Source organism: Acomys russatus, chromosome 32 (genome assembly GCF_903995435.1).
Source record: "Acomys russatus chromosome 32, mAcoRus1.1, whole genome shotgun sequence".
In the NCBI taxonomy this organism is placed as follows: domain Eukaryota; kingdom Metazoa; phylum Chordata; class Mammalia; order Rodentia; family Muridae; genus Acomys; species Acomys russatus.
Window position 1 is genome coordinate 37,922,225 of NC_067168.1, and position 15,282 is coordinate 37,937,506.

Genomic DNA, 15,282 nt, shown 5'->3' on the forward strand with positions numbered 1-15,282 from the left:
AACAACGTGCGCACACAGACAGACAGGCTCCAGGAGTTGGAACTACAGTTAGAACCCAGAGAAAGAAAGCGTCCAACAGCCACTCTACAGTAGAAATCCTCTCATGGTTGTAGATCAAGAAGGACACCCACACTACACAAAACTTTTTCTGCAGCTGCGGGAAGCTGAGAGCTAGAGTCACCAACCAGGCTTGCTTACAAACGTCAGTGACACTGTGCTACAGTTCAAAGTCACAGAAAGCATTGCCTTTTAGAAAATGTGGTGAGCCCTGCTACGTTTTTCGTAAGTTACCTAAAGCATCTATGTTTGGGTAAATCTATTTGCTGTTAATTCTTTCCAAGCAGATTCTCTTGGGCTGCTGCTTGGTGCAGACTACAGTATTGAACGGGATCTGCTTTTGTGTTCGTTTATTTTATTTCTTTTTTTTTTTCCTTCTGGAAACTGATCAGCTTCTATCTGCTTGACACACAGTAGCCATTACTCTGATTGCACGTTTGCTTCTTTGAAGCAGAATGCACCAAACGATGTGTTGTTTCGATTTTTACTTTCTGCAAAGTGTATGCTGATGAGAGTTGAGATGTGTTGGGGAAGATGTGGCTGGCTTGTGCCTCCATGAGAGAGAGATCACTCAACGATACAGCTTCATGCTGTTGGGGCAGCATGGCGGGCAATGTTTCCAATGAGAAGTAGTGTTTCTCACAGAGAACGTCCTGCAAGCTCACCTGACCTGTGGCCAGTGACCTGTGACAGTGGCCTTTAACCATGCCAGGGTTAGGATTTATAATGACTCAGCAAATGTGGCTACTTGGAACAAGCAGTGCTCCTCAAAGCAAGCTGTACACTTTGGGAGCTGTGCCCCCTCCCCCCCCACACTTCCCCCTCCACTAATTGGAAATGATAGCTGGAGGGAAGTTCCCATGGCAGTGAGAGGAAAACAATAAACCAAAAGATCCCCAACCTCTGCAATACAGAGGATGAGAGAAAACATGCTCTCATTACAGATTTTTAACTAAGCTGGGTTTTCTGATTCCCAGGAGGTTATTCTGTGTGTGTGTGTGTGTGTGTGTGTGTGTGTGTGTGTGTGTGTGTGTGTAGTAGACATATACAGGATATGTAAATCAGTGTGAAATTCTACAGTTGCCATTCTTAACATGATTAGGGACAGAACCATCCCAATCAGTGAGGGTTCAAGTAGGAGCTAGGGTTTTCATTTTACTTTTGCTTTCTCAGGAACCCCCTGGGACATTTCCCACTGAGAAGATGTGTCTCTGGATGGCATGAGGACGGGCCAGTCCATCAGTAGATTCAGAGAGAAGCTGTGGGCACGTGGGTCATGAGAGAGTGCTCCAATTCCTTCTTCAGCACTGTAAAAACCACCCAGCTATCACTAAGTTGCAATCTAAAAATCATTGTGTGGGCAATATATTCTGTACAGAAAAGCAGAAGCCAAAGAGATCCACTGTAGAAAAATAGACAAATTGCTGCCATGTGTTGACAAATACTGCACTCAGGTTAAAAAATATATATATATTTTCTACACATAAATATACAATATGGTGTAGAAAGAATACACAAAAAGTGCTGTAGAGTTGGTAAAAAACAATCTGTTATTTTTTAATATTTTTATTGATACGCTCAATATTAAAATACAAGTGTTAATAAATACATCGGTACAGGATAAGTTTATACCCAACAACAGTAAAAGAATGATTCAAGTTGCGGTAACACACTGGTCAGCAAATAATATAACATTAGAAAAGCACACTTCCTTTAACTCAAGGACAGACTAACCATCAGGTGTGGGTCTGAGATCAAGTAAGACAGGGAACAAGAGTTTTCCCCACACAGGAAAATGAAGGCAGTTTCCCAAATACTGTGAATATACAAACATGGGGGAAGCAATACATTCCATGTTCTGTATACTTCTCTGGGAGCCAGTCCGCACATTTCTAAGTGTTCAGTGTTATCTAGTGAAGGCATTGCATGTAAATTCTGGAACTGGGTGGCTTGCTTGTGTATGTGTCTGCTTACTACCAATCCCCTATTCCCACAACTCCTAGGCTAGTCAACAGAAAGCCTGAGGGGCCTACTTCTCTCCTCCAACCCTAGTACTCTTTTCTGGGTTCAGGACCAGCAGGAACAAAGCACCGTTTGCACCCACTGTGTGGAGGTATCCCTAGACCTGCCCCTGAAATGGGTGCTATGATACAAATGACCCTTAACAAAACTCCCGTGCCTTGTCAAAAGAGACAAAGATGAACTGTCCAGAAGCTGGTCTCCTCTGCCTGGCATTAGGAGTGAGGGACAACTGGGCTGTGACTTCTCCCAGAGTCTCCCATTCAACAAGGCTTCACACAGATCGTATGCCGCACATTACAAGCCATTAGTGCACATTGGTAGCAATATTCGCGTTGTTCCACCTTTCCCATCCCCGTTTAAAAAAAAAAAAAAAAATAGAAGCACACAGAAAATGCTGAAGAGAAGCCACACGATTCTCAGAGTCCGAGTTTTTAAAGAAAAAAGAAAGGCTGAATATGAGACACAATAATGGCTACTGCGTGACAGCTTGCCCGTGCCTCTCCACATGAGTGGCATGTTAAGAAAATGAGACTAGAAAAGAAAACACTCTTGGGACAAGATCTATAAAGAATTTAGTTTTGGGTTCTTTAAAGAACGAGCTCTTCACATTCTTTGTGTCCAGAAAGAGAATTTAGAGGATTTCAATGGAAGTGAAGAGGGGAGGGGGATGAAAGAGAAACAAAATAAATTCAAACAAGAATTAATGATTTTGTAATCAATGTTCCTCCCCTTGGGCCCAGGTAGGTCACAAAACTTCAACATCAAGACTATGTGAATATAATAGTTAAGGGGGGAAAACACACAGGAGGAGGGGCTGAGGGGCTCCATTCAGTTATGGAAATGTTCTCCTGGGATTTTAAGTTTTGGGGGGCATCCTACCCATCTTGCTGTAAGGAGCAGAGAGATAAGGATGGAGATGGGCGGCAGCTGATTGCTATCAAAATCACCACCAGCTCAGATGCTTTTCTGGACCAGTTTTGCAGTAGTCACAAAAAAAAATTAAGACCCTCCTGGAAGGCTTTAAGGGCATTTCTCCACAGTTCGGGGCGTCTTAGACAGGACTTCCTAAGTCTCATGGGAGCTGACAGTGGCATTTTTTTTATAGGCAGGTGCATTTGGGGAGCTGAGAGGTAAGCTGTCTCCAGAAAGACAGGATGCTTGGGGTGTATTTGGTTCAGCCTTATCAAGAGAGAGCCTTGGTGGACATCCAGCACTATTGTGCTTTTTTTTTTTTTTTTTTAATTAAGTTTTAATCTAAATTCTTTTGGGTTCCTTTCCATTTGCAGAGAGTTTTCAGAGAGTCTGGAAAAAAAACAAATGCAACAGCCTGTGATATACACATTTAAACTAGTTGTGTGTATGGGGGGGCTGTGGATATGTATGCCTGTGGAGGGGCGGTATGTGCATATTTGTAGGAGGCACACCTGGGTGGCACATGCCTGTGGGGTCAAAGGTCACTCTAAGGGGCTTCTTCTCTGTTGCCATCTACCATTGATTGATTGATTGAGACAGTCTCTCACTGTGACCTGGGGCTCAGTGATTAAGCCTTAGGCTGGCTGGCCCTTGAATCCCAGGAATACAGGTATCTTGTCTGTCCCTCTTTCCACCATATTTTGATTACAAGTATAGGCCACCATGCTCAGTTTTTTGAGTTGGTTCTAGAGATTGAACATACGCCCAAACACCGGTTTGGCAGGCAACTTACTTGCTAAGTTATGTCCCCAGCCCCAAACTTCTAAATATGCAGAATGTTGTCAAAAATAGGGGAGGAAGCAAAATAGGCCATTCTTCCTCAATTCCTGTTTTCTCCCCCCAGACATATTTTCATGTCCAGCCAGTGATTGGCTGTGCGCACAGAGATCTAGCCATGCAATTTCCTCTACCAGCAGGGTTTATACCTGACCCGGATGACTCTCCCCTCCAGGTCTGGCTGAAGATTCTTCACAGACAGCGAGGCTTCTGGTCAGCTTCCCTTTGCCTGCTCCTGACTGGGGATGGAGGAGGAAGGAGGGTCAAAACAAACAAACAAACAAACAAACAAACAAACAACAACCAAGGAAACAAAACCAGAAAACATTCGCAGACGGTCATTACATGGCTGCATTTGTGTGACTATTCCTAAGTCAAACTTCTCAGCCCAGGATCTAATGTGCTGTATGATTCTGGGTACAAAGGGCAAAGAAAGTACCAGAGAACCAAAGAGGAAAAGAGCAACTTAGGTGACCCCTGTGCATGAAGGGTGAGCGAGCAGATGCCTTTCTTGAAATTATCACAAGAAACACCTGACAGAAGGAATGTCCATTAAAAAAATGGAATCAGGAGGCGAGTTGAGGAGGCTGCAAGCACTGAGTGGCACTGCCCATTTGTTTCCAGGTAGAAATCATTTTGCAAGCTTGAAATGTCTGCTCTCAATTTTATCTGAAAACAGCAACAAAATCCTCCCGTGGATGTGGGCTGTGTAAAGCATCACACTGTCCACCACCGTTAAAACAAAACAAAACACCAAACCAAACCAACCAAACAAACAAAAACAAAAAACAAAAAACAGAGCAAATTGGAGTACCATGGATGTTCAGATTCTGAGCAAAAAACATCCTATGAGAAAAAGAGGGACCACAAGCCCTTTGCAATGGGACAGCCAGGACTCAGCCTCTGAGCTACAGGCACAGCTTCTGCTCCCATGGGAAATGTGCAATTTCTTATAACTGTGCTACTCACTCCCCTGGGACCCTGAAGATCCCTACCTTAGATTTTCTTCTTTCTTGGTTCTGAGCCGCCAGTCGCCGCTGCATGGTAGAAACAGAGAAAACCAAAACAGAAAAAAACAAAAAAACAAAAACCCAGAAAACCAGAATGAAATGGACAGAAAGACAGAAGAGTCAGGAGAGGAGACAGGAGGAGAGAGAAGGAAAGGGGAAGACATCGTTATTGTTGATAATGGAGATTTCCTCAGTAGAAAAAAGCTATTTTGACCACTAGGAAGGATACCCTCCTGGCCTAAGTTGCAGTCTTTTTCCTCAGAGCAAACACAGGAGAGAAGAAATGACAGCCTGGCAAGGCTCTGATCACTATGTGGTCACTGGTTTGATGTGGCTGGCTTGTGGAAAATGCTAACGCAGTTGTAAATCAGATCAAGGAAAACCTATAGCTTTTACAAGCTCAGTTTGCCTTCCATGGAGCAACCCCTCCCGCCCCCCCTTGTAAATCCCTGTGTATTTAATCCTGGGTCTCTCCTGCTTCTCCCAGCTGCTTTCAGCTCCCACCCCTCCCTCAATTCTTTGTTAGTGTGTGACTCCAGCTGGGGACTCTTTGAGCTTCGGTTTGTCTGATAATAAGACTTAAGCCTTAACATGTCTATGACGAATAGAATACATGGTTTGGATGTTTCTCGGCCATGAGCTGGGTGTCTACCTTTACATGCCATAGGGAATCTATGCCAACAGCCCAAAGCCGCACCTGTAAAGGCTTTATGTGCTCAGCTTGAGGTAGTCCTAGCAAGGGGCACTGGGCTCCTGTATGCAGATTCAGTAATTAAATGTCCTCCTTTGATGTTTTCATTTTTCATTTCCAAAGGCATTTTATGGCATTAAAAAAAAACAAAACAAAAAACAAAACAAAACAAAACAAAAAAACAACCAAACAATTGGAGGAGGATCCCACTACTGATGTCCGAATCCCTCAGCTACCAAATTCCTGAGGCAGTATCAGTGCATCCCAGAGGTGGAGGCGAGGTGAGACAGGTCCCTGGGACTCACCTGCAGTTCCAGCTTCTCCTCTTCATCCAGACTTTCCGATTTGAGGATGCCATTTTCTGGGGCGGACTCTGGCTCCGTCCGTCCTTCCTCCACTATGGTCGGGTTCAGTTCTCCTTGCTCAGACATTCTCCCAGGTGCAAATTAAAACAACGAGTTTTTAGACCCTAAAAGGTGGCAGGATCAGAGAACAATACCAGTGCAAGGAAGTGTTTTCAATTATTCTGGAGATCTCTCCTGTCCCCCTGTAAGTTCACATCCAGAGGTGCAACCCAGCATCCCTACCGACCGGTTGACACACTCGATAGGACAGAGCAAGACAGCATCGAGCGAGCAGCAAGTGCCACAGAGGAGGCAGGTTCGTCACCTCAGCCTCAGCCCATCCACGCGCACAGTAGCACACGTGCACGCACCCTCTGTCAAAATGAGTCAACTAACGGTAGCCGAGACACATTGCTCCCACCGAACTATCGGTCCCTACATCCCGCTTCACAGTGAAAGAAGAAAATGGTGACAGTTCCCCAGGGCTTCAACAGGTGACCTCCAACTTCTGAGTCATGAGGTCCTACTGGTGGGGATGCAGCACCCCAGGTAGGACTCGGAAAAGCATTTTTAAGTTTCAGCCCTGGAAACGCCTCCCTAGCAACAAGGAATACAGTGCACTGCATTCAGAGACAAGTACGGAGACAAAACTCAAATGGAAAGGCTATGACTTGGTATAATCATAGGATCTACTTTGGGCCATGAGCCTCCCAGGGTCAGCACATTGAGGCTTCAAACTAATAGCTAACAGAAGCAGCAGCAGCAGTAGCAGCCCCCCCCCCCACAACCCCCAACCTCTTAGGGTCCTACCAGGTACCCCTGCTGTGCTGTAAGCTCCTGAGGAAGGAGCAGCCTGCCAGGCAGGACTCAGGGCTGCAGGCTGCTGCCCCCTGCACTCTGCTCCACAGACCGGAAGCAGCTTCACAGACTTCAATTCCCCCAGTCACTGTCCTCCCTCACCCCTTTTAACATCCATAAAGATCTCTTGCACTTGCAATTCTTTCCCTCTGACGTGTTTGCAAATCATTTATCATTCATTTATTTACTTCCTGCTCACGTCTCTACATGTGAGAGAATGAAGGGAGGAAAGAGAAGAAGGATGGAGGAAAGAAAGGAAAAAATGATAAGGAAAGAAGAAAGAAAGGAAGGGAAGGCAGAGGGGTGTGGGGTTGGAGCAGATGCACCTTAGAAACGTCCTTCTTTTTTTTCCCCCACAAATTTCCCTACGGTCACGTCCTGGTCATTATGGTGGTAAAGTGCCACTGGACAGAGCCCTGTTCCCATGTCTCTGCTCCCTTTACTAATTTAGTAACTTGATTTTTGCCTGGAAATAGGAAGCAGGAGACAAATCGACAATGTGGCAAATTCAATTACGGATTTGCTAAAAACCCACCGTGACAGAACAGATGGCTTGTAACAAAATCTGACAAGTATACGGACCTATCTGGCAGAGGATTGTGGGATTGTAGAAGGAAAAGTTTCCCTGAAGGAGGCAGAGGTTTGAGCTGGTTAATCTGCTGCTTTTAAGTTTGCAATATTTTTTAGGATCTTCTGCCTTTGGGCTTTTTTTTTTTTTTCCAAATTTTTTTTATTTTTTTATTTTTTTTATTTTTAGAGTCACCCAACATGTGTGGTTAACAAAATAAGAGTTTCGTTTTCCCATGGGTGAACAGCTTGCTTCCTTCTGAGCAGTGGGTAGGGCAGGAAGGCAAAGAACTTCTGTTAACCCTAACTCAATTTCAGACTGCTTCAGTTTAAACAACAAAACAGAACAGAACAAAACAAAACAAAAACTAACAACTAAACAGACCGAGGAAATGGAGCTCTAATCTTCAGAAAGCACAAGTCCAAGGGCACCCCCAACAGACAGACCCTGACTCTGGGGGTTGCATGTGGTGAACTGGTCTATGCAGACAGGCATGGTAAGGGAAAAAAAGGGCATGAAAACACAGATGAGATGCAGCCCCATGAGTGATTTTACCTTTTTCACAGGATTCCAGCTGCAGATCTGGACGAATGACTGGCGGCTTCTGTCGCTCTGCACCGAGAGAATCCACACGAGTGATCAGAGGTAACTGCCATCCCATGTCCCTGTCAGCAGTTCAGAATGTCCATCTCCGGGCAGTTCCCTTACACACTTGGATACATGGTCGACAACCTGAAAAAAGAGGAAGAGTGAATCACGGTGACAGCAGCCGTGGCCATCGGGAGACACACACAGTAAGTAAGACTGGGTTTCTAACACTAATGACCAGCTTCCAGCAGATCCCGCTCCCAGCTTGCTCCAGCTCTACCTGTCCCAAGCTGCCGGCTTCTTCTCCAATGAAGGCTACAGCCGGCTGTTCAAGTCAGAGCGGCACCCACGCAAGGAGCTAAAATTAACAACTGAATTATGCACCGAAGATTACTCACTTCAATTTTAACCTTTTTTAGTGAAATCTCGCACTTTATATTTAAAAAAAAAAAAAAAAAAAAAAACAAGTTTGTGTGTTTGCTTCAATAAGAATCAAAGTCACCTACATGCTAAAGGTTTCGTCTCTTTTATGTCTAAATCGAAGCCTTTGTCTACATTATAGGTGGATGCGGTATGTTTTAATTCTACATCTGTGAGTCTTTCGTGAGAGGTGCCTTCATGCAGTACATGTATAGGCTTTTGACTTTAATGAGGCCTTGTCGACAAAGTTTAAATGAAGGAGAGAGAGAGAGAGAGAGAGAGAGAGAGAGAGAGAGAGGAGAGAGAGAGAGAGAGAGAGAGAGGAGAGAGAGAGAGAGAGAGAGCGGGGAGAGGAGAGAGAGAGAGAGAGAGAGAGAGAGAGCAGGAAACTTTCGCCTTGGCACAGCACAGAGAGCACTTTTCACGGCACTGGCAGTTTGCACAACATTCCTAACATCCTTGCTTCATGGTGAACAATCTCTCCACAGCCCTCCCTTCCCACCAGGACAGCTCTGCCAGCTGAGCATTCCGTGTGACAGCAAAGAATCGCTGCCGCAGCAAGCAACAGATTGGCACAGTCCAAGCCCCTCGCAGACAATCCACGCTCTAATGTACACTTTCTTTTCTCGCAACTCCTACAGAAGCAGCCGCACACAGACAGCTCGGATGCAAACAGAGTCGGGGCTCCTGATAGCATTTGCCAGAAACAAACCCAAACTCTCAGCCTCCCGGGGGTGGGGGGCTGACTCCAGCAGCACACACACACCTCTTAGGTCCTGTTGCCTCTGAAAACACTAGCTGCATCCAACTACTGCTCTGAAAAGCTAGAAACCCGTTCTCCCTGCCATCCGTCCGCACTAGCTGAGCTGAACGGGACTGGCTCCTAGCTGTTTTGGCAGTGGCTCTGTCAATGGCATATTGGGTTACAAAGCCATTTGTTGTGCAGTGGGAAACAACTGTTGAAAATACGACCATGAATCCCACCAGTAATTTCTGATTTATGCATCTTTTATGCTGGTGGAGAGCTTGGTTTTAAAGTACACACCTTTAGTTAGAAACCATGTAGCTATGGGGATAGGCCAGCACACATCTCAGATGAAAATGAATCACGAATTGACGGTCAATTTTAGTTTTCTATTCTGACCTCTTGTGTCATGGCTACTATGACAGATGTCCAATTGTAAATAAATAAATAAACTTTAGCTTACAAGCTGATCATCTAGAATTAACAATTCCTGTGAAAGTTTCCGGGTGCCTTTTGTGTTGTTTTTCTCTTCCCAAGCTGAATGGCATTATATTGTGAGCCACCACATGCCTTTGCCTGGTTTTCTTGCCCTCACAGTTGGGTGGGGGCATTTAATCCAGCAGGCAAATGACAGGACAATGGAGTTTCAACTCTAAGCCTCGGATACCCAGCCTGGCTTCAGTAGGAGGATGTAAGATAAAAATTTCCCCCCAGAAGACAGAACAAACTCATATTCCACATAGCTACCCAAATGCTAACAGCCTGGATCTCTGTGTGTGTGTGTGTGTGTGTGTGTGCGCGCGCGCGCGTAATTACCAGGACATGTTTTGAAATAGAACCAAACTCTAAAGTCAGCGAGGTATTATTCTTACACGGCTGAATCATGAAGTCATCATCGCTCCCAAGATAAAAGAGAATATGGACATATGGGAGTGAGCAGAGAGGAGCATATGGATAGCAAATATTTTTATAACTGATTAAAATTGTTCTCTTTGCTGAGGAAGCAATGCCAGGAATGCGGCCCTACTCCAGCTTTCTGCCCGCCAAACCAACCCCACTCATGCGTTGCCATTTCATGCGGACCGGGTCCAAGTTCTCTCATTTTTATCAAGAGCTACAATTATATTTAACAAATAATATTTCTCTTGGCAAAATTTTTTTTGTTAATAAATTTGGTTATTAAAATTTTATTTATATAATAAAAGGACAGCAAGGAGAGGAACTTTTATTATATAATATGCGTAGTATATATAACACACAAAAGACGAGTTACTGGAGATCTTTTCTGCCATTATTTTTATTTTACATTTAATAACTTTTATGTGAACACGTGTATATGGACAAGCATGTGCCCCAGAACCTGAGCAGCTATCGGAGGGCAACTTGTTGGTGTTAACTCTCTCTTTCCAGCATGTGTGACCTGGAGACTGAGCTCAAGCAGTCAGGATTGCCATGGGCACCTTTATTTGCTGAGCCATCTCACAGCCCTAGAAATATTACTTTAATCACGAGTTGGGAAGGATTCCTTAGCGGAACCCATCAGGGTAATGAATCTACAGAGAACTGACACAGTGCGCTGAGCTATTTTATAGAGAAAACATCATAAAATGATGACTGTCTCAACTGTCCATGCTGTTTTCTTATGTCTTAAGCTTGCTTTAGAATAAAACGTAACAGCAATTGGCATTGTGGTGAGGAGAAAAGGAGCTGGAGAGGGGAATAATATAATTCAAGGCATATGTGTCTTTTGTTCCCACCAAGAAATCTCACGTGTCCTGTTGTATGTATCTATGTGTTATATACACTGATCACTGCATGTCCTGTTGTGTGTATCTGTGTGTTATCTACACTGATCACTGCATGTCCTGTTGTGTGTATCTGTGTGTTATCTACACTGATCACTGCATGTCCTGTTGTGTGTATCTGTGTGTTATCTACACTGATCACTGCAGAACGTTGGAGAACGTCATTGAGATTCCAGTAGGATCTTCCTTCTCAGGGTCCACTCGAAATGGGAAGTTAAAGTTTAAAGTCTGCAAGTTGAGATGCTCACTTCATTAGTCACTCCTTCACAATATGTGAAAAATTAACACAGAGATGACTAACCCGATGCTAAATTTGTGTAAGTGTTTTGTGACAAGACAACACAGTCAAGTGACACTCGTCAGGACGACCGAATGGTTTCTCCCATAGGCTCTATTTTTCAGTAGGTCCTAGAACTGCAAATAAAAATCACTTGCATTTTGAAGTGACAGTAGTTATTTTTTCTTTCCTATGAAAGGTAGAAGCATAGACAAATTAAAATATGACACAGTCGCTAAAGACTCGCTTGCTTCAAGTTTTAAAAGGAGTTTTAGCATCTCAGATTAAGTCTTAAGAAGGTTAAATTTTTTAATGTAAGATCCTGAAAAATGAGGGTAAGAATGCCGTATCCTTAGTAAGTCTAGAATTTTCTCAAGGTTGAAAAAAAAGCATGAAATTTTCCTATAAATTTAACTTCCCAAAAAAGATTTGATTAATATATGTGTAAGGGGCACTAAACCAGGAACTTGACCCTTCAGTTGAACTATTTTTTTTTTGGTCAGACAACACATACAAACATTTTTAAGATGACGAAGCTTGTATGCAAATGAGAAAATTGACAATGAAACATTTTGGAAAATAAACACAGCATAGTACCTCTACATTTAAGAAAATAAATGTTCACACTACAATTCTAGGAAACTGAAATGTTCTACAGATATCCTTCTGGCAATATTTTACTTTATTTTTCACATGGACCTATTTTTAATTAACATTTTCATACAACCTCCTGTTTATAGGTCAATGTCCATATCTGAGTGTGTGCACCTCACAGGTCAAGAAGTAGATGCCAAAGTAGATGCTTTGGGGACTGAAGTGTAGCTCCATGAGCAAACAAATGTTTAAAAATGAGGGAGATCTGTTGTCAATGAAAACATTTAGAGGAGAAAAGTCAAGTATGAGAGTTTACTTTTCACATAAAACAAGCCCTTTTCAAGGTTCCACTATGTACAGATACATTCTACAAGACATGATATTTGGGTCAAAAAATGCACTTTCCTTTGGAAATTTTATTTTGTTCCTTTCTGAATATGATATGGATAAACAATAAGCAAATTACTACACATCCCAGACGATCAAAGGCAAGATATGCGCACCCAAGTGGGAAAGCTGGCATCCTGCCTGTCAAAGTTTCCTCAGGCATCTTGGTGACAAATGCATACAAAACAGTTCTGTGATCTAACCTGGTTAGGCTAAAGCTTGACTTGTAAATTGTATCATCACCACTACCTTAGCCATCCTTCCATGGTAAGGCTTTGATACTTATCCATACAATGTGGAAACTGATGAGGAAGAGATTAGCTAGGGGTATCTGAGAGTCACAGAACCTTCCAGCATCAGTGTATGGGGGTGGGACATGTGTGCTATGCTGGTTAGTTTTTTTGTCAACCTGCCACAAGCTAGAGTCATCTGGGAAGGGATGTCAATTGTGGAATTTCAGACGGGCCTGTAAACAAGTCCGGGGGGAGGGGCATTTTCTTCATTAATAATTGACCCAGCCCATTGTAGGCAGTGGCACCCAGGCAGGTAGTTCTGAAAGCAAACTGAGCAAGCCAATTTTACACGAAGAAAAGCCTGTAGGCTCTGCTTCAGTTCCTGCCTCTAGGTTCCTGCCTTGAGCATCGACCCTGACTTCTCTTGAGGTTGGGCTGTCCGGGCTGGCTTTATGTCAACTTGACACAAGCTAGAGTCATCAGGGATGAAGGAGCCTCAGTTGAGGAGATGCCTCCCTGAGATACAGCTGTAAGGCATTTAGTGATCAACAAGGGAGGGCCCAGCCCATGGTGGGTACCATCCCTGGGCTGCAGGTCCCGGGTTCTATTAGAAAGCAGGCTGAGAAAGCCATGTGAAGCAAGCCAGTAAGCAGCACCTCTCCCTGACCTCTGCATCAGCTCTTGCCTCCACGTTTTGCCCTGTTGAGTTTCTGTCTTAACTTCCTTTGGTGATGTGGAAGTGTGTGCTGAGTAAACCCTTTTCTCCCCAACTTGCTGTTTGGTCATGGTGTTCTGTTGAAGCAATAGAAATCTAAGTAAGACGTGCTCTAACCTATAAGCTGAAACAAACCTTTCCTTCTCCAGTTTGTTTTCAGCTAGCGTTTTATCACAGCAATAGAAAGCAAATTAGAGTGTGTTATTACCCGCCATGGGAACAAGCACTGCTTCTGGGAAAAAAAAAAAAAAGTACAGTTCTGCAATTCCTTTCTCCCCCACGCAGTGCAAACATTTGACTGTCAGGAATGGCAGATAGAGCTGGGCAGGGCAAGACAACTGAATGGCAGCTGTTACATCTGTGACCCAGTGTTTTGTATTTTTGTTTTAATTGTAGTTCAAGGGAGTTATTAAACCCAACTTATTAAGACAAAACTGGAATCAATGTCCCTGCTACCAAGACTCTGACAGCATTGAGGCTGAGTTCAGTGTGACTGACAGACCATCATCTATCCCAGAGATGTTTCAAAATGGCCTCCACATCCATACTGTTACTCCAGTTTTTTGTTTGTTCATTTGTTTATGGTATGTGTTCAAGTACATGCCACAGTATCTGTGTTGAGATCAGAGGACAGCCTGGGGAAATCCCCTTCTACTGTGTCAGTTCTGGTAATCACTCTGAGGTCATCAAGCTTGGCAGCAAACACTTTTACAAGCTGAGCCATCTCTTGCTAGCCCCAGCATCCTGTATTTCTGACATCATTCTATGAGGAGTGAAGGATGTCATATCCATAGATGCATTGGTCCAACCATTTCCAAACAGGTGTAAACTTTAATGTAAAAGATTACATAATTCAGAGAGTCAGAGAGCCACTGCAAATCTCACCTAACAGACATCAAATCCAGAGGCTTAGACAGGCCCCACCACCACATGGTAGCAGAACTGACTTAACATCAATCATTTTGCCTGGCATGGTGTCAGAGACCTTTTCAATCACTCTTGTTCCTATGCTGCTGGTTGCCATAATGATGTGAACCTATTTACCTAATCAAAACAATTCACTCACAGGACATGGCAATCAGGTATGTCTTCACTGGGGCACTGTGTTCTACCTCATCAGTGAGCTACTCAACATCACATGAGCACTGCACCTCAGATTCTGATAAGAGCAGAGTCTTTCACTATTTTATTCTCAAGTTCACAAGCAAGGTTGGGCCAAACATTCTGCTCCATCTCTCTCTGACAGTCCTGGAAGCCATATGCCCCAGGCATCCAAATGCCCTGTCTATATGTAAACTATTTGCCTACTTGCCATCTTCCTTGTCCAGAGGTTGTATCTTCTTTCCTTCCTTCCTTCCTTCCTTCCTTCTTCCTTTTCTTTTTAAAACTTATTTATTTATTATTATGTATACAGTGCTCTGCCTGCACATACACCTGCAGGCCAGAAGAGGGCATCAGATCACATTATAGATGGTTGTGAGCCACCATGTGGTTCTTGGGAATTGAACTCAGGACCTCCAGAAGATCAGTCAGTGCTCTTAACCTCTCTGAGCCATCTCTCCAACCCTCCTTCCTTCTTTTTCTTTCTTAATTTCTTTCTTTCTCTCGCTCTCTCTTTCTCTCTTCTTTCTGTGTGTGTACAGCATGTACATGTGGTAAATGTATGCAATGTATGTGAGTCTGTGTACATGCTTCTGTGTGTGTGTGTGTGTGTGTGTGTAAGCTGGTATAGAATGTCTGGTGTCCCATTCTATCACTCTCTGCCCTTATTCTTTTGAGATAGGTTCTCTCACTAAACTTGGAGCTAGGCTAGCAGCTAGCAAGCTCCAGAAATATTACTTTCTCTGCACCCAACACCCTTGGGATTACAAGCATGAACCTGGACAACATGCAGCTTTTTAAGTGGGTGCTGGGACTTTGAACTCAGGTCATCATGTTTGCATTTGCAAGCACTCTTACACAATAAGTCACCTCTTGAGCCTCAACATATTTTTTTCTAGATGCCATGTAGAAAAGCATGTGTCTACCTGATATTCAGATAAAGTAGGCTCAGGGTTTTTAGGAAGAAACAATCACTTTTTAAAAATAAACATTAATCAAAATAAGTATCGGTAGGCTAGAGGCACCAACTAGAAATGAGTATTAACCCAATCTTAAGGCAAAATGCTAGGACCTCAGGCTTCTGTGGCACCATATTCTTCTAAGTGAACATGAAACAA

General features: G+C 43.6%; 1 protein-coding gene across 10 annotated transcripts in view; it reads right to left on the reverse strand.

The window, feature by feature from the left end:
- The window catches only part of Arpp21 (cAMP regulated phosphoprotein 21), a 167,630-nt gene that overhangs the window by 110,954 nt on the left and 41,394 nt on the right, over window positions 1-15,282 (reverse strand). For 6 of the 10 annotated variants that reach the window (XM_051140792.1, XM_051140791.1, XM_051140790.1 and 3 more), the window contains exons 1-5: window positions 8,117-8,246; window positions 7,855-8,031; window positions 5,835-5,998; window positions 4,824-4,865; window positions 3,978-4,067 (exon numbers count right to left, since the gene is read on the reverse strand). In XM_051140792.1, coding sequence (XP_050996749.1) covers window positions 3,978-4,067; window positions 4,824-4,865; window positions 5,835-5,960 — 258 coding nt within the window. In that variant the 5' untranslated portion in view covers window positions 5,961-5,998; window positions 7,855-8,031; window positions 8,117-8,246. Of the gene's footprint in view, window positions 1-3,301; window positions 3,382-3,977; window positions 4,068-4,823; window positions 4,866-5,834; window positions 5,999-7,854; window positions 8,032-8,116; window positions 8,247-15,282 lie in introns of those variants that run through there. The other 4 variants (XM_051140787.1, XM_051140786.1, XM_051140794.1 and 1 more) reach the window with 3 other exon arrangements.